Below are 24,582 nucleotides of genomic sequence, written 5' to 3'. Positions count from 1 at the left end.
GATGCAGTTGACCTGAATTCCTTACCCCTGAACAAAACCTATCATCCATCTGATGGTGCGTACATATATCGCGCATATCAGCACAGAGCAGATCAAATCTCTGGACTTCCTTCAGGGCAGCGATCATACCAGTTCTGAATCCTGCACTATTGTAACAGGGCTGGACCAGGTACATCTGGTTTAGATTCTCCTGTGGCAGAAGAACCAGTCATTCTGGAGTTATTTCCTCTATCGGGTGTTGCGCTGTGTGCACTCGGAGTTTGTGAGTGAATGGGACAGACTAGTGATGCACCAGTGATGTGGAGGTGGAGGTGGACTTTTGGCTTAATGGACTTATCTGCTGTCTAGGGTGCGGTGCTGTGTGTGCTCGGAGTCCGTGAATGACCGAGTTTCCTGGCTGGGACAGACTAGAGCTGCATTTGTCACTGGTGTTGTGCAGAATTGGCTCTGTGGCTCAGGATCTGCGCCTGTGCCTGGAAGGCTGCTGGTTCGTATCAAGCGGCCGGCAGAGGAATCCTACTCCGGCGGGCCCCTGAGCAAGGCCCTTAACCCCAGCTGCTCCAGGGGCGCCGTATAAATGGCTGACCCTGCGCTCTGACCCCAAGCTTCTCTCCCTGTCTATGTGTATCATGGAGAGCAAGCTGGGGTATGCAAAAAAGACAAATTCCTAATGAAAAGAAATTGCATACGGCTAATAAAGTGATCTTATCCTGTGGTGGAGGACCTGGGCGTTTGGCTTGGTAGAGTTATCCGCTGTCGAGAGAGCGATGCCGATCTTACGTGCACAGAAAGAAAACATCACCAGCTAATAAAAAGGGCTCATTATTCATCCAGTGTCTGTAATGCACATGCCGGCCAGCTCTCTGACTGGCTCCAACACCCCCCCCCCCGACTTTCCACGGTCCCAGGCACCTGTTTCTTTGTCTCTCGATCCCACAGCTTCAGACTCCCATCGTGCGACGCGGAAATGATCATGCTCTCCGTCACCTTCAGTGTGCTGATCCTGTCACTGTGCACCTGTAAACAAAATTTAAGATAATTTGCTGGCCCGGACCATTAATAAACAGCAACGCACCTAGTGGAGACACTCGTGGGGACTCCAAATAGATAAATAGCCAACATACATTAACTTACTGAAGCCCTGTACACCTGGAACAGTGCTACCAATTACCACCAGGTAGGATTCTTCCTCCTAGTGTACAGAGCAGCCACATTATCAACTTGTAATCTAATCCAATCAGATCAAAGAAGCTAAGCCTGATCAGACTGAGCCTGATCAGCACCGGATTGCTGCTGCAACTCGTGATGGAGGACCAGTAGTTGGCGCTCTTCCTTCTGGATCAAAATTGCCAGACCAATTTCAGTATTGTGATCTGGGCCACTGTGCTGTAGGAGGTATCTGTCCTTGATGAGACTGAGATCCTGACTCCTTTGGTCAGTTCAGTTCATTTGTCATATGCACAAGTTTAATGAAATGCTTATTTGCTCCAATACAAGGACATGACTTGGTCATTAAAGATCTCGGGGCACTGATCAGAAGAATAGAAGAGTTACCCAGAGTAAACTCCCGGTGTTATGGGTACACTCCACTCTGGACAGTGTTATTGAACATATTTTTAAAACAGATTTAAGCTTGCTTGCTAGGCTGTCAGGCTTGCAATATTTCATATTTAAGGCTAACTGTTCACACCTGACTGAAGCTGGCTCCCTTCCACTAAGAAAGTCAACAACTATAGTAGCTAAAGCAAGGTCAAGGCACTTGGCTGTGTGCCTAGAGTGTGGTGGTCTAGATGTGAATGAACAAGGCGGGAACAGCTCTTCAAAGTGAGAATGTTCCTACTGTTGTGCGTGCAAGAAACAGGAAGCGTGTGAATGATTGGCATGAGCAGTTCCACACATATCTTCTCCGCTCAGCACCAAAAAGCTATAAAAGCCTGGATTATGTACCCCAGAACACACAGATGGGCTGTCTCCATGCGCCTGAAATCAATTAATTCCTAAGCTGATCTACTGTGAGCAGAGCCTTCATTTTCCACCTTAACAACAGCGTGGCTTCCCCATATATTTCCCATTAATTCGACAGGTGAGGTCATTTCCCCCTCTTCAAATCGCCAGTTTATGTATTGGAGTTGCTGCACACCTCCCAGGGAGGTTCAGAACTTCAGTGGGATCTCTTCTTATATGTAAAGATCTCAGAGCTCATCAAGAGTGAAAACCGCTGTAGAAATGCAATATACAGAGAGGGGACAGGAGCTCACCTGCTTCTTGCTGTTCCAGGAGCCAGTTTCTGGGGGCTGGTTGTACCACATGTTGCCTTTGGAATCTCCGAACACAACCAGTTCTGTGACAGGAGACGGCCATCGATGAGAAAAGACACCCAAAACCTCACCAGGGTTGTATTATCCAATAGGCACAGCAGACACTGTGCCTAGGGCCCACAAAAACTGACAACAATTCTGACCATTTTTAAAACAAAATGATATGGCTAATAGCTGAAGCAAAGATCTATCCTTGAATATAAGCCTAGGCAGAGTGTATTACACAAAGAGTCACGTCAATGGCCATTGTGTTATTTTTTTGGTCAACGAAGTGCAAGGAATTGACCATTTAATCATGGAAATGCATCTATCCCAGGGCCCAGGAAGCAGAAGTGTCTGATGCCTACAAAGATTTTAATCCAGCCCCGGATGCCCAGTTCCACCGTCAGCCCTGGCTAACGGTGGCGACTTCCCCGCGGCGGTGAGGATGAAGACCTGCGCTGCCCTACCTTTGTGCATGGCGGCCGCCGTAACCTGCGAGTCCCCTTCGTCGGGGGTGTTGGGGCCGCCTTCCATCGCCACGTAACTGAAGCCATAACATAAGTTGCTGGTATTCCCCACGGCGTACTGAAACAACCAAACGGACCAAGAGAGTAACCCACCAACCCAACCACGCTGGAGGGACTGGCAGGAGGGAGAGAGGTTTCCCTAATAGTTACTGAAATTTCCCACCCAATCCCAAATCCCGACCTTCAAGCCGGATCACCTTCAGCCCAGGTAGGGAAAGGAGAGAGGAGGGGACGTCACGCACCCTTTTTATCCAACACCACGCTAACCAGGATCGGTCTGGTCTGATGGGTGGAAACTAACTTGCTCAGATATGGAAATGAGTCTGAAACCACTGGAGTCAAAGTTAACGAAGCGCCGGCTGCCGGGGGGTTGCGAATGGGGGACGCTAACGAGAAGACGGACGAGGCAGGGAGGGGAGGGGAGGAGACGATGAAGAGGAGGAACTCTCACCACAAAGCCCACATTGGGAACCCCGTTTTCCACTGCCAGGACCCAGGAGCTCTTGTGGTCGTTGGGGTGGAAACCCAGCACCCTGTGGCACAGTGGGAGGCTGCGGAAAGAGCATCACCGCAGGTGAGCGAGCTCCTTCTCTGGACTGCGGGAGGACTGGGCTGAGACGTGCCCTGACTCACACCTGTCGATCAATCAATGTCAGTGACCCCAGGTTCGGGAGAGGAGCTGCAAAGAAGCCATCAGAGGATAATTCCATGCCAAGAAGCACACTGGAACCTGAGGACCGGAGGCACTGCCTTACACAAAGGACGAGGGATGAGTGGAAGTTCTTGTTGCTGCTGACATCCTAGATTCCTTCGAGACATGAATGGGTGCGATCCTCAGAAATAATCCTATTAACCAAAGACCAGGTAGGCTAGATCGGCATTCCTCTCCCGCCTGTGACAAGCCCGCGAGTATTTTTAAAAAGGGTAGAAGAGTTTTTGGGCCTTGCCGCCTGCTTCAGATGTGCGCTAGAAATCAAGATTTCAGGGAGCGATTTTTTTTTCCTCCTCCCATGTCAGCAGCGGCTACCTGCAATCGGACTGATCTTCACACATCACGTCCACGACACTCCCGTCGGTGCAGGCCGCCAGCAGCACCGAGCAGTAGTGCAGGGCGGTTGCCACGTGCTTCAGCTCGAAGGACGACACCGCTTCACCCTGTGTGCGGGACAGGGAGCAGGATGGAGCGACGGGTAGGTCAGTATGCACTGCTAATCAGTATACAGAAAACAGAAATAACATATTGGTTATACCGGGAAAAAACAGTGACCGGGACTCCTGTCAAATGCGAATCCAAATCACAACACAAGCCAAACAACAGTACCTTACCCACTGGGACACACACACAATGACAATACAAACTACAGAACCCTATATTCAGACAATACACACTAATATATACTGATGTAAAAAAGAAACGCAACACCTCCTCCTCCACACACTGGCCCTCCCGTCTGTGTGGAACAGGCTGAAGAGTGACCCATCCGTGAAGAGGACCTGATGGCACTGCTGACGAGTCCATCGCAGCCTCTGTCTGGCCCAAGCCAGTCGGGTGTGACGTCTAGAAGGTGTGAGCAGGGGGCCTCTGGCAGGTCGCCTTGCTCTAAGGCCAGCAGCATGGAGCCTCACTGTCCTGTCACTGATGCGGGCATTGTGTCTGCCGGCAGTTTCAGCAGTAGTACGGTGGCAGATCTGAAACGATCTCTCAGATGGACCAGTCTGATGTGTCGGTCATGCTCTGGTGTGGTCACTCGAGGGCGACCGGATCGTGGACGGTCATCTGTCCTGCCGGTCTGCTGAAACCTTCTCTGCAGTCGGGACACAGTGGAGCAGCTTACTCCATAGTGTCTGGCAACGCTGGCACATGACATGCCTGCCTGCAGCATGCTAATGGCCCTCTCCCTTGCTTCTAGTGGCATTGGAGGCATTATGGAAATCACAGAAAACTGACTAAGTGTGGCTTTTTTCTTGTAGTGACCTAAGCTTTGAATGAAGGCCTATTTAAAGGTGACCTGATCAGGCATTCTTCCACCTGGACCTCATTGGGTAAAAGTGCACCTATTGAGCTTTTGTGTGATTGGCAAGTTGCAATACCTCACTACACAAGCTGTATTGCTGGTCAGAGGGCTTAAAACAAACTGACAATTTTTTGTGAAAGTACATAAACTATAACTATAGTATTATCATTCCAGAAAATGTTGCATTTCTTTTTTCCATCACTGTACTGTATATATAAAATATCTGACCAGGGTAAGAAATAGCAAAGAGAACAGACCCTGATGACGTACAGACACAGTGATCATATTTCTAGCCTTAGAAACTGGGAGATACAGACAGACCTGGCTGCTCAGAGAGGACAGGCTGTGCTCTTACTGAAAGCAGGGAGAAACCGAGACAGATGCTCTGTAAGAAATACTCTGGGCTTAGGCAAACATCCTTCTCTTAAATACATCTAATCCTAGAATTCCCACACCTGTCAAAATCAAAACTACCAGTCCTACTGGAGGAGGGGGGATGAAACTAAATAGAGCTTCAGCCCATTATGTGATCTCCTGTCCCAGCCTGAGGAACAGACAGTGAGCCTGTCTCTCAATAATAATAATACAGTGTGTGATCTCCTGTCCCAGCCTGAGGAATAGACAGTGAGCCTGTCTCTCAATAATAATAATACAGTGTGTGATCTCCTGTCACAGCCTGAGGAGCAGACAGTGAGCCCGTCTCTCAATAATAATAATAATACAGTGTGTGATCTCCTGTCACAGCCTGAGGAACAGACAGTGAGTCTGTCTCTCAATAATAATAATATAGTGTGTGATCTCCTGTCACAGCCTGAGGAACAGACAGTGAGCCTGTCTCTCAATATTTTATTTTGTTTTATATGAAGTGCATGACTGTGCACTGAGTGGAAGGGTGTGCAAGGAAAAAAGCAGATGAATGGGATAAAGGAGAGAAGGCTGGAGCAAGAGACTGGAAGAAAGAGGATGAGAGAGAGAGAAGCAGTGAAAGGAAAGGAAGGGAAATGGTGAAGATGGAGAGGGGGTGAGAGCAACAGTGACACAAGTGCATGAAGCATGGATGCCCATACCTGGAAGCCTCCGTTGTCTTAAACACTGCTGGTGCTATCGATTGTTCTTATAAATAGCCCGTGTGAACAGCTGCATCACACTACAGTGGGAGTGGGTTGAGTGAGATCGTTATGTGTCTAATTAGCACTGTTTTTCTAAGCAGACTGGGAGTGGTCTGTCCCTGATCCATACCCTGACCCTGACGTGTCCCACTCAGCTCTCTGGAAAGGTTTGGAAATGACACGCCAACCCCCCACCCCGATGCAGGGCACCCCCGGCTACGATCCGGGCAGTCAGGCTGGATGGGACTCACTCCACAGTGGTTTGAGGGGGCTGCCAGTCGAGAATCCAGATGGACACGGTCTTATCCTGGCAGGCGACAGCAAGCTGCCTCTCGGACATGAAGATCACGGAGCTGACAGCCGCGGCCCCCACCTGCACGGACAGAGGGTGCTGATCAAGATGCAGACAATGTATGGGAATTGAGTAACGTGTCAATTAAATTCTAAGCATATTAGAACAGTTACATTCGTCCCATCTCGCCAATTTGGCAGGTTAGTCGATAATCGATCGCAGGACCATCCAGCTTGTTCTTGGAAGAAGCCAGGGTATTGGCTTTAGCAGTGTGGCTGGGCAGCGTGTTCCAGACCCCCACCGCATTTTGTTTAAAGAAGTACTTCCTGTCCTGACCAGAAGATTTCTTCCAGCTGCTTCTTGAAGGAAGCCAAAGCATCTATTTCAACCATTTTCTGGGCTGCCTGTTCCCTACTCCCACCACCATGTGTGTTAAGAAGTTCTTGGGTTTAACAATAACAATAATAATAATAATAATATTTTCTTACACTTATACAGCACTTTTCTGTATACTCCACTCAAAGCACTTTCCAGCTAATCCCCACCACCACCAGTGTGCAGCCCCACCTGGATGTTGCTCCAGTACTCTCACCACACACCATCTCTCAGTGGGGAGGAGAACAGAGTGATGAAGCCAGTTCAGAGATGGGGATTATTAGGAGGCCATGACTGGTAAAGGCCAGGGGGAAATTTGGCCCCTACCCCTACTCTTTTCGAGAAATGCCCTCGGATATTTAATGACCACAGAAAGTCAGGACCTCGGTTTTACATCTCATCTGTAGGATGGCGGCATTTTAGAGTACAGTGTCCCCGTCACTATACTGGGGCATTCGGACCCACACAGACCGCAGGGTGAGCGCCCCCTACTGGCCCCACTAACACCTTTTCCAGCAGCAACCTTAGCTTTTCCCAGGAGTCTCCCATCCTGGTACTGACCAGACACACATCTGCTGAGCTTCAGTGGGACTCCCACTTGTGAGTTGCAGGGTGACATGGGTGCTTTAAATACACTACCCTGCTGTTCCTACTTAAGTGTTTCATTTAACCTTCACCTGACTATGGAACTTGTGCACTATGCACTAGCTGTGTGCTGGAAGGGGACTAAGTCCTACCTGCGTGCAGCAGATCACAGAGCTCTGGGCCCACACACACAGCCGGCCATCCTCGTAGCCCGACACCAGCAGCAGCCCGCATGGGGAGAAGGCCAGCGCTGTTGTCCCCCGCCTCGTGGCAGAAGCACATTCTGAAGATCATGAAAAAAAAAACCAACAGAAAAATCAGACTGGAACATGGACAGTAAACACGAAGAAGAGTTGAGATGGAAGTGCTTACAATTAGAAAATGGACTGATGGCAGAGAATATATATTGGTCTTTGGCTTTACTCAAGATCAAGGCACTGTGATAGAACCCTGATAAGCATACATGTTAGAAACTCTGAGCTGACCAATTTTATAATTAGCGTTTAAGAGAAAAACAAGCTTTCTGCTATACTATTCTCATACTGCTATATAACTATATTGCAAAGCACTTGCTTAAAAAGCTTGGAGAAGGTATTTGCCCTTAGGACATGACAAAAAAAAGGGGACCTACACTAAAAAAGGGGTTAATGGAGTGGTACTCCCCTAAAATCTACAGGCTCTCTCCCTGGTCTGGCTTTGAGGCGAGGGGCTCAGAGAAAGGTTCGTTACCCATTGCCATGGAGAGGCTCCAGGCTCTCAGTGCACGGTCCTCGGACACCGTGAGGAACGCTGGGACGACATCCTCGGAAACCGACGCGCGGACCCCTGCACCGTAACAAGACAGCATGCTGTGGTGCGCCACCTACAGGCGACAAGAGGAACAGGCTCTTCAACTCTAACTCAAGGCGCCACCTTCCTCCCACCCACACTTAATAAAACCACCCTTGTGTGGGTCTCCTGTGTTTGTGTGGGTGCTGGTATTAAACTACCAGCATGACTTTGGACTGTGGGAGAAAAACATTCTCCCACAGTCCAGTCATGCTGGTAGTTTAATTGGCTTCAGTTAAATTGGCTCTGTTGAAGGTATGTGCATGTCTGTGTTGGTGTGTGCCCTGCGATGGATTGGCGTCCCATCCAGTGTGTATCCTAGCTCCCGCTGCTGGACAGGATTGGATCAAGCAGATTCAAAAATAGACGGATGAATGGAAAAACTGAGGCTGGATACAATTTCTTTTTATAAGGATAAGAGTGTGTTTCTGTTTACTTCACACGTCAGAGGCGAGTTCCAGGAAGGCTCATGGGAAGTCCTAAAAGTATCGCCTACCACAGATCTCTAGAACCAAACATTGGGACCAAGACCAGACAGCAATCAATGAGTCTTCAATGAAGTGAAATAAATTTCATTGGACTAAAAACAGCAAAACAGCTAATGGCTCCATGGCTTAGGAAGAAGAACCCAATGGCTTCCTCTGATCCAGGATGATATTTTATGCTCAAATCTGAGGGATATTTCTTTCACCATCCTTCAGTTTCCTGAGGGATCTGAAAGTGAAAATCGACTAATAGTCTCAGAATCTACTGCAATTTAGACCAATGAAGTCAGTGCTGCATCTATTTACTTTACGTAACCAAGAGGTTTGGGATTCAGGAAATCCTGCTGCTCTCCAGGTCCTGGAATAAATAACGCCAATCTAATCCATCTTTCCAGCACCCCATTGTCCGATACCATACCTGTCTGGCAGAAAGGGGCACAGTGGTTAACCCTGGCTGGATGGGCTGGTATCCTGGTGATCTCTATGCCGGCTTTCCAGTCCCACACCACCATCTCCCCACTGCCCGATCCGGAAATCACATAGATGCCCTGGGAAGAATCGGTAACACCGGGAAGAGTGACATTCTTTAGTCATAGCTTTGGCTATGTTCTTCATCTCCAACAGTTCTAGTACACAGAACTCATCACTGCTCATTTCGTAGTGTGTCTCTTATAAAATCCACTCTCTCAGTTAGTGAGGACACAAACTCAGTAGGCAACTGTTCTCTTGAAGAGTCGCATGTTGTCAGCAGAATTTGACCCCCTGGTAACCTCAAGCAGCTCTCCAATGACCTCAGATTATTAAGGTATCAAAACACTGATAAGTGAAAATCCTCTCATTTCTGACCATCTTACTCATAGACTGTTCAGAACTGCACTGGCAGCACATACGAGGAAGCCAGCACAGGAGTTGGCTCTTGCTTGAACCTCCTGTTTTGATCTTTTCAAATCATGTGTAAGATGGTCATTAAGTATAGATAACTGGTCACTACAGGTCAGTAGTGAAAGAGATAACATCTCCTCCCACCAGCCCCCTCTTTGTGACTTACCAAACTACAGACTGAACTGAGGAAGGAGTTCTGTCCCAGAAACTCCCTGACACACTGGCCTGATACAGGCTCCCACACGCGTAACCTGCAGTCATTGGAACAGCTCACCTATAAGAGATGAAAAGATTGAACAAACAAGCACATCCTGAGCTCAATGCACCCAGCAGCTCATCCATCCATCCCGGTCCTCACCAGGGATTCCTCTGTCCAGGTGCATCCAGTGATCCAGTCCGTGTGACATTGAAGGAAGGACCGGTAGAGACACATCGCGCGCACATCCCACACCATGAGTGTCTGCACAGAGACACAAAGTGAAAGGGTCAGCTACAACACAGCAAGACAAAGTCACACACGTGCTTTCACCGTACAGATGGAAGTTCAGGTCCATAATAAGCTTGTCTCATTTCTTCTGCTGCAGCGTCTCTTGTAATATTTTATAGATGGATCTTCAACCATGGGCTCTGCTCTGATTTCTCTATTGCATTAATGATCTATCTTCTCACTCCTCCTACACTGTGCATCCTATCCAAATGTATTTATTGGAGATTCGCTCAGCAGTAAAGACGTACTGTATAAAGGTCTCAAACAACCTCAGTCTGTCTCAGCAATGTTAACACTGACCTCTGCAGGTCAGGAGGTTCATCTGCAATGTTAACACTGCAGATGAACCTCCACTCTTACCTGATCTTTACCCCCGGAGAGAAGCTCTTGTCCATTGGGACTGAATGACAAGCAGGTGACTCCTCCTTCATGACCTCTCAGGACACATGTAGGGGTGATGCTGTCAGAGGGACTAGCTAGCTCCTGAACTGACCACAGAGCAACAGTGAAGTCATCTAGCAATCAGACAGAATAGAAGAGTGTTAATACAGACTGCTGCACTGATGATATTAATTGATTACTAATGAACATTGGCACTGCATTTAATTGTACTGTATATTATTACACTGACACTGGGAGAGAGGGGTTAATACTGGACACTACAGTACATTAACACTGCACTGAGTGAGAGGGGTTCATACAGACACACTGACTGACTGGACACTCCAGTACATTAACACTGCACTGAGAGAGAGGGGTTCATACAGACACACTGACTGACTGGACACTCCAGTACATTCACACTGCACTGAGAGAGAGGGGTTAATACAGACACACTGCACTGAAGCTGGGAAAGGAACAGAGAAACGCATGAAATACAGTGGCAGGGTTCATGTAGCTAGCACAACAGTAGCCTAGGTCTGATCTGTGCTAAGAATAAACTTTACCTACATAAACGCAGGCAGACAAATTAATATGCTCTTTTACCAGATCTAGTTAAAGCAAGATTCTGTTACCAGACGCTGATGCTAGAAGAGTTGGGGAGCAGGCCAAGGCAAGGATGGGGCCTCTGTGGGCTTTTAATCAGCTTTGACATGTTAAGCTCTCTGCCATCTCCCCACACCAGACACGCAGTATGTGGTCATCACTGCCCGACACTAGGACCTCAGTCTTGACCTCCATCTGCAACCAGGTCAGGCAGCGCACAGGCACCCTGGGGTCCTCGCTCATCCACTTCTGCTGCCCTGGGGACAAGAAAAACACTATTACTGACCTGCAGGAAAGCTCTCTCTGTCGTCATTCTAGGATCTTGGGATTGGCCTCCCATGATATTCCCCCCCCCATGATCCTCTTCTTCTTCAGGCTCTGCAGGAAGCAAGAAAAAAAAAGATATCTATCCATCCTGGTCTTGTCTGTCCATCACTAGGACAAGGACAGGTCAATTCCTCTCCTCTTCCAGTGTCCGGAACACTGGAACACGCCACCCCAGCCATGCTGCTGAATCTGGTGCCCCCCCATCTTTCAGCCGTACCTGAACTCAGCTGGTAAAGCTGGATCCCATCGCTATGGTAACCCACAGCCGCGTAGTCCCCAGTGACGGCCACGCAGAGAGCAGGAGAGCCCGCCGTCGCCGAGGAACCTCCTTCCTGTGAGGCACAAGAGAGGGCAATCCAGTCCCCACCACGCTGAGCAGACACTATACAAATAGGTGTGAGGAGCTTTTGAAGAATATTTAGGAAAGAGAACTGCTACTGTACTGTTCACGACATCTGCTATAGTGCATCAACACCAGATGGAATCGAAGAGAGAAAGACCATTTAAAGTAGGCTACACAGCTGGGAATTACAGCACATGAATGGGCGAACATGCACAGCCCTGACTGGAGACTGCGTTAAGATGTTGTTACCCAGCAAACACACAGTATGCGTTGGGCGATAACCACTGCCGGGTTCGTCTTCGCTTTTACTCACCCCTAAGTCCCCTAACCTGCCGACAGGGCGGCCCAGACTGCCAGACCACAGGTTGACCTGTGCAGGACACAGACAGGGCAAGAGACTGAGGAGTGGATTAATACCGCGCACTGAGCAGGCTTCACCCCACAGTGCCGAGTGTTCAGGGTCTGCTCTCACCAGGCAGTCTGTCCCCGCGGTCAGCAGAAGCCTTCCATTCTCCATGAACCTCAGCACCTCCGTGGAGCCCTGGTGAGCTCTATAGTGCCCCACACTGGCCGCCGCGGGTACCGACCAAAGCCTCACCTCCCCAGACAGACACCCTGAGGTAAGAAGCCCGCCGGAGGTAGAGTAGGACAGACTGCGGACAGCCACCTCGTGCCCCGACAGCTCCTGGAACAGGACACAGGACACAGGTGAAGACGCAATGGAGCAGATGTGGGATACATATTCCTGTAAGAAGTACCAGCCACGTTAAGATGCGCACACCGGGCACAGAGCTGTTCTCCCTTCCCACAATGCCCTGGGCCCACCGGTGGGCGGCAGACCCCTCGGGCTCATTGAGGGCCTGCTGGAGGAAGAGCGCCGGCCAGCGGGAGAGGGCAGGGCCGTGGTGACGCAGGAACGCGCGACACGTCTCCAGGGGGCCGTGGGTGACCGGATTCCCCAAGACCTCGCACGAATCTGAGGCGACAGCAGGGGCAGAAAACGGTCACAGTCATTCTACACAGCACAAGGGTTGTGTGCAGATAGTTTTGGAAGCAGATCTTTAACTGTTACTAAATGTACAAAGGAAACAGAACGGGGCAGCCAAACTGGCAGAGCACACACATTCTTTAGCTTGTACACTCATACCTTGCCATACTACCACAGCCTGGTACTAGAGTTCTGATCACAGATGAAAACTTGAACAAAAGCAACATTAAAGTCCCAGTAAAAGTCTCTGATTCATTCCAACCATTTCTAAATGTTGAGTTAAGGTACTTATGTATTTGAACAGTTTAGAACCGTAAACTGTAGAATATATATTACAATAAGAACTGACCCACACTTTTTTTTGATGCAAGTGGGTATATTTAAATGTAAGACAAATCAGTTATGGGTGGAATATATTTTGCATCATCTCTGTGGCATGAACGAACAATCAAAATGATATAAACTAATCAAATTTACTGAATAAAAATATAATGTAGTTAATACGTGTTATGCAGTCAAACGGAGAAGAAAACTCATAATTACAGAAATAAGACAGGGCAACAAGAGGATCATGGGAGAGGGTGACGTCAGGACAGAGCCCAGTCATCGTTGGTGCAGATGACAACAGACGAGAGGGGTGAAAATTATTAGTGGGGAAGGTTCAGTCTTCTAACAAAAATAGGTCTGCATATGCTTTGTTTGTTTTAGCAAGGGCAAGTTTAACGAGGGATGAGTCCACATGGAAATACTCGTAAATTAAATGGTTTATGAAATAAACATGCAATAACATTGTAAGTACCACCGTGACAGTTTAATGTGTGGTAAAGTCCCATGTAATAAGAAACAAATGATCACAACACAGTTACAATTGTCACACAAAATATGGTTAAAGTGAGAAAGTTCAAACCCGGTTTGAATGGTAATTACAAAACAATATGGTGAGAGGCATCCAGGTAATGTTATTAAACTGACAACAGCAATCGAAGAAGGTAATTTTTGAAGCAATAAGGCTAGTAATAGTATTGACAACAGGCTGAAATGCGGTGCAGTGGTTAGCATTGCTGCCTTGGAGAACTGAGGCTCTGGAATCAACTCTTTGGGTGCTATATGCATGTTCTCTCTGTGTTCTCAAGGGTTTCCTCTGGGTACTCCAGTTTCCTTTAACAAAGACATACTGGTGGATTAATTGGCCTGTGGGAAAATTAGCCCTGGTGTGTGCGCCTGTGCGCCTGTGCGCTGAAGGTGCCAAAATCTGCTATTGCTCTTCTGCAAACCATTTCTGCTCTCCCTAGCTTCTGCGAAGGGGAAGCACGGCCCATCTCCTCCGCCGCAGTACAGCGGGAAGCGAGAGAAAGAGAAAGAGGAAGAGGAAGAAAACGGCCACGCAGTTCAGAAAAAGAGATGCCATACTGACCGTACAAGCTGTACGCCTCCAGGAGACGGGACAGGAGTCCCAGCCGCACGTGGGCGTGAAGGAAGTGGAAGCTGGAGAGCAGGGAGCACAGGATGTCCGGCCGACCGGCGCTCACCTGGGACAGAGGGACAGAAAAGGGAAGAGTTACGCTACCGGCCTACAGCCCAACCACCAGCCCCACCTTAAAACACAACGTGATCAATAAGCGATCAAGGAACACAATGACAAATTCAAGTATGTATGAGGATCAGAATCTTTTATTTTAGGTGGAGGTTTGTAGGTTGGATGTAAACAAATGAACCAAAATATGTTAACACCCGTATACAGGATTTGTCTGTAGTAAATGCTCATAACTGAAATATGTATTATGTTGTATGATGCATTGAACAAATAATGTGGACTATATATCCAAACACTGCTTGTTTTTTATATTATTTTATAGTGTATTTCTATAATATTAGTTTATTATTACATTGTCAAAATGCATTTTGGTCCTTTTTACCGCTAAACGTATTCCTAATACTCAACAGATCTGACATAGTCAATCCAGCTTGACCTCTTCGGGAGGGACAGTCAAACACACTCCACTGGAGACAAGTGGGAACTAAGAGGAAGTTCATTTAAACCTGAGAACAGCAGACGCTTCTGTTCACAGAGGGTAAGACGGACACTCCGGCTGTTCTCAGGACATGGCGGGATGAGGTTCTCGGATCACTAGCAGCTAAACGAGCCAGACGGGTCAAATGCCTCCGCACCCCCCCCAACTTGCCATCTGATGTTCTTTACTGGGTGTTTTCCAACTGAAACCTAAAGGGGACCTGACCTCCTGAACGAAGGTTTTGTGAAACGTGCGTACCAGGTGGAAAGGGAGGTGAACGATGGACTCCGCGTCGCAGTGCATGAAGGTGTCTCTGCCGTTGGGGTCCGACAGCACCCACAGGTGACCTTCGAGACAGACAGAAAGAGAACACGGTCATAACCGGCAGGACCAGATCGCCACCGCCATTTCGGACATCTTCATTTTGACTTCCTTTTGCCCCGTGAGCCCTCCACCCTTACTTCCATTTGGCTCATTTGGCCTGGAGCGCATACATGCGAGCGAGGGACCCCTTCGTATTAGCCTGGTCCCAAGGGTCTGTGTGCACAGAAACTCACAAAGGCAACAAGACGCAAGACCAGGGGCTTGACGTTCTGCCTTCTGGGGCCCAAGAACAACAAACACAAAGCCAGCACTCAACATCCCACCAATAGCACCTATACACGTCTTTTAAATAAGAAAAAGCTTGAGATCCGGCCAGTTTGTTTCTCTGTGCCTGACCAGTTCTTTGCCCCACGCCCCACCAGTTCCCTGCCCTGCGCCCCACCAGTTCCTTGCTCCCTACCTGATCAGTTCTGGTGTTCGCAGGTAGAAGAACATGCGGTCCTTGGCAGAGTCTGGGTGCAGGGACTCAAACTGACGGATCTCAAGCTCCGTCACTGACAAGCCGGGGGGGACAGTCTTGAGCTGAGAAGAGCACAGACATACACACGCCGAGACACTGGCTAATCAGTAACACGCAGAGACAGAATGACCAGTGGCGAAAATATAAAAGTATGATCTTCAGACCTTGTCAATTTTAGCGCTTAGGAACGAGGTGGGAAGTGTTCCATCTGGAGGGAGGTCTTACCCAGTCAAACTGAGGCTGGTCTGGAATGGAGATCTCTGTGGGAACCAGTCCATACCTCTCTCCCAAAATCCCCACGAACAGCTGGCTGTGGCACACCTCCGACAGACACATCTCCACCATCCTGACAGACCGGGAAGAAGCAGAGTAAAAAAATAAGAGGGAGAAGGAAAAAAGACCAAAAAGAGCAAAGAAGGGCTAGCCATGATATCTTTCTAACCTGTGCCTCATTCCACCCTCTCTAGTTTCTGTATTGCATTATCTCTATCCCTTCTCCCCAATTTATAAGCACTTCCTTCATCCCAGTACTTCTCCTTAAGCTTCGGTTCTCTCCTCTCCTCACTCATCCTCGGTTGCCTTTTCCAAATCCTCTCCCTCCCACTCTCCTCTCCCTCCCCTGAGTTCTCGATCTCTCTCTCTCTCACACACACACACACCTTTGCCTGCTGGACTCTTCCTCCGTCACTCCCCAGTGCAGTTCCACCTCCTGCACAGAGAGGCAGTACAGGGCAGCGTGTCGCCGCAGCTCGGAGATGATCAGGCGCACCAGGACGTCTCTCTCCCCGTGCATGTCTCGGAAGGTGGAGGATATGAAGACCCGCACATTGCGCCACCTAGGGGAGCAATGATGCAAGAAAGAGGGGTGGCCTATTACAGATTGCCTGAAACCAGCGTATCTTACAACGGGAAGCTGCAATGTCCCGGGAGACTTTCTGTGAGCTTGAATTTGTAAATAAGACAGAAAGGCAAAGTGTCCCTCCTTTGCTTCTTGCATTTCATATGTGTTTGCATGACATGTAAACCTTTAATTAACTAAATAAGTCATTATCTCATTTGAAACTGAAGAGGACTCTTTCAAGCAGCAGGCCCGTTAACCGCAGCAGTGCGTGCGAGAGATCTTCCTCACTCTTCCCAGTATACCCTGGTACAGACTAGAGTAGTTGTGGCCCATTCTGAGCCCTGCCAGCTACAGCCCATCCGGTTGTACGGACCACCTTCAAACGCTCTACTTCCAAACACCTGGAACAATTCTGCTTTGGCCACCCAAGAAGGCGCATTATTCATTGAAGTGGCTTTGAGATCAACTGAAAGAACACGCTGCAGCTATCAACGATCACAGCCAGCCATCCCTAACTTCACCGAAGCACTAACACTTAATAAACTGATTACAAATGTGTTCCATGTCTGTACAGAGTGATGATTTAAAGGAGACCTGCAAGAGTTTTTTTTACTTTGGCCCTACAGGAGCAGGAGTGGCCTCCCCTGTCCTAGAGTCTCAAGCAGAGCCCTCATCCTTTGATAATGAAGTAAATCGTGATTTCTTTCCTTGAATGTTCTGTTTTCATGGGGTCGTCTGAAGTCAATGGTTCGGTGTCTTGTATCAAGAAAGCTGCTTGGATTTGAATTGAGAGCAATATTTAAGACGGACAAACTGTCCAGAGCCGAAACTACTGTATGTTGACCATACACTGTACAAAGTCCAAAATGGCAGACAGACATGTTGCCGTACTCTACCAGGTTAAGAGACTGACTTCGCTTTAATAACATAGTGGAGCTGTCCCATGTTCCACTTTGTCTACATGGATAGCAGACAGGAGCTGTCCAATGTTCCAGTGGGGCTAAACTGCATCACATCTCCAATGCCATGAAAGACTGATTGTGCCACTTGAGTGTTGCTACAACATTGTTTAAAGGAGCTGTCCCGCTCCAAAAGGTGCCGAAGACTTCAGAGCAGGTGTTCGATATGAGAAAACTCTTTTCTGTCTCATCTGCTCTTGTTCATTTGCCAATTACGTGCTGCCTGCAGTTACAAAACGCATTTAGTTTACACATTCTGGTACACTGCATGACATTTTTACACCCACGTAAGGAAAACATGGCATAATGCTGAACAACCAGTCATCAAGCAAATCAGAGCGAGTGCTTGCGTTCTTGACCATTTCTGCAGAAACCGACGATAACTGTCCTGCATTTCTGAGGGTGATGTGACAGACCTGGCTGAAATTCTTTGATTACTTATGCAAACTTTTTTAATGAAGTTCACATTAAGTTCATAATTCACAGGATGTGGTAATGATCAATCCTACAGGTTAGTTCAGCCGGGCTTTTCATCTTTATTCAGTGACTTATCTCAGGTTGTATGAAAATAGGAAGACGCATACAGCAGGCAGAGGCTTGGACTGCCTGGGTCTTTAGGAAGCTTTTAATTAAGAATAGCAATACATGCAATGCGCTGTACCTTACTGCTGGCGTGGGCAGCAATGGGCAGATATTGGTGACTCTTGCCATCTGCTCTTTGGCACCATCTTCTGGAGGGATGCGGTATAGCCTGTCAATTTGCTCCACATGATCCAACAGCCTGGAAGATCCTCTTTCAGCGATGAACCTGCAACACGAAAAAGCAGACTGAATGAGCCAGAGGAAATTAAGACGACCATCTCATGTCTCACTTGTTTTGAGGGGTTTGTTGTTGTTTTTTAGAAGAAGCAGCAGCTCCATTTCAATTGGTAATCACTGGATGTCTAAATGTACACGAGGAAAGAAAGAGAAGGCTAACAGCCTGCGTGTGATAATTCAATTTGTGTAGAAAAAGTGTTTCGCTGATGGGAGGGTGTAATTGGAGGAAAGAAAAGTAGGACTTGATCCTTGTGTTGTTGTGCGATGTAAATCATTTCCATTAGCGTCATTTTTATTTTGACATAAACTAATAACACTGAATAAAAAGCGCTATACTGTATATAATGTCCCAATCCCAGTCCCAATATTAAAACACTGAAAATCCTATTTGGGTAACAGGCTATCTGACTATCCACACATGGACCGCTCTGGCTGGACTAGATTTGAGATTTTTATCTCATCTATTCAGGTACATGGGAACCATTGATTTAGGCAGTCACCTCCAGTTTTCACTGGGAAGGTCACTGCACTCGCGGCTCTACTCTTGACTGGAAATTGGACAATCGTCTCTGGAATTAGATCACACACATGAGACGTCACACAGGAGGGGAGGCCATCTAGACCCATCTAACCTGTTTGCAAGTTAGTAGCTATTTAACCTGAACATCAACGTGTACGGCTGGGCAGCTTGTTCCACACTCCCACCACCCTTTGCGTCAAGGTGTGCCTCCTATTTCTACCTTCGTCCTCTGATTTGCGATTCACTGCTGATTCTGTAGAAACCCACTGAGTTGGCTTTGTCAGTGCCTTTAAGGCTTTTGAATATTTGAACCAGGTTCCTTCATAGTCTTCACTGTTCAAGACTAAAGGTTTTCAGTGGTTTTCGCCCGTCATGGATCATTCAAGCACAGGAGTGCTCCCGGTACCTCTTATCTAGACATATTTTCCCATTGCACTGTCAAGGCAGTGACGGCAAATGTTTACGCGATCATCAAATTCGAAATAATAAAATGGATACCATTTTTATGGACACCTCTTACCAAAGCTTCATGACGTGATAAGGGTTAATCTGGCTTGTAAAAGGCATTTATGCACACAGAGGGTTGTGGGAGCTTTCTTTCTGACTTCTGTTCCACTTGCCAGTTAAGTGACAGTGCCTGCTCCTATCTGAATGATATACAGGCAAGGAAATATAAGGCAGCATAAAGCACTGATTAAGAGCAGAGGTTCACTAACCTTCCCCACCTTTTCTATGGGAAACGCATGACAAAGTGAAGGACGTGCCATGGCAGGAAGCAAACCTGAATCTCAGCTGTAAGCCACAGAAAGGTGTTGGCCGCCTATGGGAACGGAGGACAGCAGAACGTGGCTGGAAGGCTGCCGGTTCAAATCCCGTGGCCGGCAGGGGAATCCTACTCCGTTGGGCCCCTGAGCAAGGCCCTTAACCCCAGCAGCTCCAGTGGTGGAGAGCAGGTATGGGAAATAAGAGAAAATCCCTAATACAAGATATTGTATACAGCCAATAAAGTGATCTTATCTTATCTGTGCACTGCCCCAATTTCCTGCAGCGCACCCTGCATTGGAAATGCAGCTTTCCCGGTTAAAGACAGAATTCTCAAGAAGCAGCGGCTCATTCCTGGAGTGATCCCTACAGATCCCTTCGATCACATACAGCCAGCAGCCATACCCCCCCCGTAACTCACAGCTGGCAGCCCCACTGGAGCCCAGCAGGTGTTAGTCTGGTCAGTATCTGGAGACTCCTGGGAAAGCTAAGGTTACTGCTGGAAGAGGAGTCCCCATTTACCTGTCAAGTGCCAGGAAACACTAAATACATTTAAGGACTTATTAATATTAAAAATATTAATGGTAATAATAGATAGCCTGAGAAGAACAGATATCTGTAACCTACACCCCTATGCTGATAATGAGAAGGAGGTGAAGCTCTGGTAGTGAGAGTATGTGCACTTGAAAAGGAACCCGCAGTTGAAACATTTAGGTGTTTTTCTTTTCTCATTTTCAGCATGAAATCAGCTCCTGCTGGGTCCTTAAAAAAAGGCCAAAGCCCAGCCGTTCACACACCTGCTAGTACAACAGAGGGTGGGGCAGATTCCTGAAAAACAGAGCTTAAGTCAACAGGGTTATGCAACCCGAAGAGGGCGAGACAGAAGCAGAAAGGTACGTGGAAAAGAAGGGTGGGAACTGTCAAGGGCTCAAAAGAGGAAGAAGGAAAGGTTTTGATAGGCAGGTTTGGATAAGCCCAGCATGTTTTTAATTTGAGCAATGCTGATATCAGCGTTACTCAAGGGAATGTCCCTCTATCCTCTGCTTTGCTGTGGTATTCAAATGGTTAAAGAGAAATGCGGTTTGGTCACATTGGAGAGAGACACAGAAAGAGAAAGGTCCAGGGCATTAGTGACTTTGCATTCCCTGACTGACTGGAACAGGTACTCCAACCATAATGTAGCGTCACAGCTTCACTTACTTTAGAATCTGTTCGCTGAACCCATACAGCAGCACGCAATTCTTCTCCGTTTTCGGTTTTATTTCTTTTTTCGGCCTGAGAGAGAAAGCAAAATCTGGGGAGATGTTCACAGCCGCACCACTCCACGAATGTTTCTCACTTTTAGCAAGGAGACCCCCCCCCTCATTTATACAGCTCATCCCAACAGGCAACCCCTGTGCGCACATCACTACACTGGCTGCCGGTGAAGATTAGCTGTGTTGCTCTAATTCCATTTTTCAAGATTTTACTCTACTTTGAGGCAAACCATTGACCTTTAACCCTAATAAACCAAAGAGGGCATTTTTATAGTTCTGCAGAGCACAAAATTTTATTAGCATTAATAATGCGGGGGGCTCGGTGGCGCAGCGCTGAGATTGTCAGCAGAGCGCTGTTCTGAACCGGAGCGGCCTCCCATGTGGAATTTGAATGTCTTCCATGTGTTCATGTGGGTTTCCTCTGGGTGCTCCGGTTTCCTCCCACAGTCCAAAGACATGTGGGTAGGTCAAGTGGGTCTCCGTTTGTCTCTGGGTGCCCTACATCATTCCTGCGTAACAAAGGACTGTTTTTTTGGCTGGCTGCTGGAAAATACCCACCCTGTGCTAATGCCGAGCCCAAATTGCACATGACCTGGGCCTTAGTTTCAGGGGGATCTAAGCATCTACATTACCAGGGCCTGAGCAGTAGGTGATCAGGGAATCCTGAGACCATGCCTAGGAGAAAAGAGGACACCAGGTCCCACTGACACTACCTTTAACTCACTGCCAGTTTATCTTGTGGGTGGGATGGATCGTTTTACAATATTTGTATAGTGTATCCTGTTCATTATAGTCCCAGTGTTCCTGGCCATTCTCATGTAGCAATGATACACTGATGACCGTCAACATTTATTTAAAGCAAATAATGCTGAGAGTGACTGTAAATCACGTAACACATCTAAAGTCAATCAATAAAATGTATGACCATGGGTAATTATGATGTTGACTCTGAAAACTATTATAGCATCACAAATCTTGGTAATGGGTGGCACAGCGGTCCACATAGCTGCTTCACAGCGCAGGGGCCCCGGGTTCAATTCCGAGTCTGGGGTGTTGTACGTGCGGAGTTTGCATGGTGGTCATCTAGGAAACGGGTCCTGGCAGGAGTGTGTCTGTGCGTTTGCCCTGCCAAGGACTGGTGTCCCACCCGGGATGTACCCTGCCTTGTGACCTTTCCTTGTCGGGATAGGGTCTGGCTCCCCCATGAACGTGAATTGGATAAACTGGTTAGAAAATGGATGGATGGAAATCGTAGGATTTTTATAGCACACTAAAATTCACCAGCTCGTTTTTTTCCATGAAAATCGAATAAGGACTCGCATTTTTCTTATTGCGGAAATGATGCATCCGGGATGGGAAAGTCTTTGCTTCGGTGTGTGAAGGCCATGCTTAGTTTAAAAAAAAAAGTAAGAAACTCTTGCACCTGTTCTTATCTCTCGCGAAGGAAGACTTTAACAACCAGAGCTTCAGAATTCACCTCTTTCTTGTACCGGTGGAGGGCATAGGTTACCTCTCTCTCTGATGTCGGCGCCTCCAGAAATATGACTGTGTCAAAATGCAAATCAAAAGATCTCCAGAGTGATTTTTTGAAGAGTAAAATCCACAGCCTACAGGGCTGACAAGTTACAAGCACTGTAACGTTCCACAGGATCTTTATATTAAATATCTGTATTCCGGAAAAAACATTCCTTAAATGAGCAGCTACAAGTATTGAAGAGACATGAAAAAAATTTTGCTTAGAGTTTTTTAATTATTTTAAGACTCATTTTCAACAGTCTGTCTTACAACAGAGGTGGACAGACAGCCTCCGGAATTTAACCTTTCTTCTTAAAGGAAAACAAAATAAAGAGTGTAATAAATTATTGGTCTTTTAACATCTAGGAATGAGCGCAATGGATAGACCATGACTTCATTATTTACACTAATGCACTCATAAGAAATGCTGTATTTTTGCTGTAGCTAGGGAGACAGCAATGACATTTTTTAACCCCAGAGACTGCGCAGAGGCATCCAACCTCTGCGCAGTCTTTCGCTTTCGCTCCAACACGAAGAGGCGTAAACGATCTTCTGGTTTGCAACGAATGCGGACGCCTTGAGAAACACCGCTGATTGGGAACGACGGAGACAGGCGAGAGGCAGGGTGAAACACAGAGGGCTCCAATGTGACAATTAGCTTACCTTGACTTTTTGGTCTATGTAGCCATCAAAATATTTATAGAAGGATGGCTCATTAGGGGAATCTTCATCAAATTTCTGTTGACAAGACAAAAATGGGGAATATAAAATGCAGGGAGAAAAATCCAAAGTCCACATTTTTATAGTCATAAATCTCCATTAAGAGCGATAAGCCACCACAAGATAAAACCGCATACATCTATTTCCAGCACAATAGAAGTTATACTATAACTTAATTTGCAGATATAAAAGTAGCAGATGAAAAAAATCTGCGACTTGGGCATGCAAATGAACTTTTTGAAAACTATGCCTGCTTTACAAAAAAAGGGCTATCAGGAAAAGTCGCCATGTAATCATTTCTCAGAACCAAGAGAAGCTACAGACTGATTCAGGTCATTCAAGGTCTGTTTTTCTTCTGATTTCAGGCACTGCCTTCAATATTATCTGAAAATTACAACTGCTGCAGCAAAAAAAGAGAAGTCAATGTCTTCGCGTTGAGAACTGTTTGCCTCCTATATGAAATATAATGACCCTCATGTGTGCATCACAGTTTGGGTGCACTACTCTGTGTGTGTGTAAGTGTGTTTACAACAGTCTTTAATATTAGCATTATTATAGTATTTATAATACTCTATTACAAACTTTGTGATCGGCATATGCCTTTTCATGTAGATGTCACACCTATTAAGGAAAAGAAATACGGATATTATGGACTTTAACATTAAATGGAGTTTTGGAAGGTATTTGTCCTGCAGCAAATCATCTTACTGGATATGTGCTTTATCACAATCTCATCAATGCCAATTTATTTTACTGGATCCAACATTAACCAATGTCAATCACATGCTTGATGTTGTCCAATAACGAGTCAGCCTGCAGCTCCACTGCCTTGCACTGACTGTACGAAAGGAGGACCATCTGAGCGTGCTCACAGGAACTGGCGATCATCAGCCCCAGCAAAGCTGCTACCTCCTTGACCTGTAGAGAGTAGCAGGAATCAAAAGAAGCAAAGCCACACCGACTTCAAGATCCGAGGACAACTTCAAGATCCGAGGACCTGTTGACCCCGGGGAACTCGCCAAGCAAATTCACCTGACAATTCCAGAATGTCACACCGAGCCACGTGTTTATCCAGTTCAAGAGACCACTGTGATTTTCAAAACTGAACAGGTGGGCAGAAGTCCATTTAAGTTTGTCTTCCTGCATTCAGGCTTCATGTACAGTAACTACCTGTTGCACAGTGCGAGGCTAATGGAGAAATGTGTGGCATATACAATATGGTTCATCTTTGACTACTACTTGTCGGAGGAGGATACATTTTTGGGAAAGAGGAGTTTAGTCTTTATTGTTTTATTATGTTCTTGTCTTATTTTTATCTGCCACCATGTGAGGTACAATATTGGGCAAAAACTGTGAGATCAAAAGTATTTTTGCAGAAAGTTGAAGGGGAACTCCTTCTTCTCTGCTTTAATAGGCAACACATTGCAAGCAATGCGTAGATTGCTGTTTTCATACAACAGAAACTATTGCATCAGCCCTGGCAGTCGGGAATTATTCACGATCTTGCTTTATCTAGTCACATGCATTGATAGTAGTGTGCTCCTTTTCACACAGGATGCTATACTTTCCAGTTCCAGGATTCTCCGTTGCAACCCGTCTTGCTACCAGCTACCATTGAACAAGAAACTTTCATCATCCACACCCACCTCCCAAGACCTGTTTGGCCATGTAGGGTGAGAGTCAAAATCACACTGGGCTCCTCTTAACTTGAGATATGACTGAACTGTAGGAAAAACCAAGCCTCGCCTCAGGCTGACAAGCTTTAGCTGAGCTGCAACTGTGATGTGGTGGTAAGTGTCTCTCC

The 24,582-nt window shown here is 47.0% G+C and overlaps 1 protein-coding gene across 1 annotated transcript in view; it reads right to left on the bottom strand.

Moving 5' to 3' along the window:
• LOC148833588 (telomerase protein component 1-like) overlaps positions 1-24,582 on the bottom strand; it is a 36,260-nt gene that overhangs the window by 412 nt on the left and 11,266 nt on the right. The window contains 30 exon segments of the mRNA XM_088915207.1: positions 913-1,017; positions 2,259-2,341; positions 2,768-2,885; positions 3,279-3,360; positions 3,855-3,982; positions 6,208-6,324; positions 7,356-7,486; positions 7,933-7,956; positions 8,000-8,065; positions 8,935-9,064; positions 9,565-9,672; positions 9,757-9,858; positions 10,246-10,400; positions 10,902-10,965; positions 11,159-11,250; positions 11,417-11,531; positions 11,856-11,912; positions 12,015-12,227; positions 12,301-12,518; positions 13,945-14,059; positions 14,801-14,889; positions 15,090-15,142; positions 15,327-15,448; positions 15,612-15,732; positions 16,046-16,222; positions 17,848-17,994; positions 18,932-18,960; positions 19,307-19,345; positions 22,722-22,796; positions 23,562-23,696. Coding sequence (XP_088771333.1) covers positions 913-1,017; positions 2,259-2,341; positions 2,768-2,885; positions 3,279-3,360; positions 3,855-3,982; positions 6,208-6,324; positions 7,356-7,486; positions 7,933-7,956; positions 8,000-8,065; positions 8,935-9,064; positions 9,565-9,672; positions 9,757-9,858; positions 10,246-10,400; positions 10,902-10,965; positions 11,159-11,250; positions 11,417-11,531; positions 11,856-11,912; positions 12,015-12,227; positions 12,301-12,518; positions 13,945-14,059; positions 14,801-14,889; positions 15,090-15,142; positions 15,327-15,448; positions 15,612-15,732; positions 16,046-16,222; positions 17,848-17,994; positions 18,932-18,960; positions 19,307-19,345; positions 22,722-22,796; positions 23,562-23,696 — 3,210 coding nt within the window.

Source organism: Atractosteus spatula, chromosome 5 (genome assembly GCF_055471065.1).
Source record: "Atractosteus spatula isolate fAtrSpa1 chromosome 5, fAtrSpa1.hap1, whole genome shotgun sequence".
In the NCBI taxonomy this organism is placed as follows: Eukaryota; Metazoa; Chordata; class Actinopteri; order Semionotiformes; family Lepisosteidae; genus Atractosteus; species Atractosteus spatula.
This window is presented reverse-complemented; position numbering and strand designations above follow the sequence as displayed.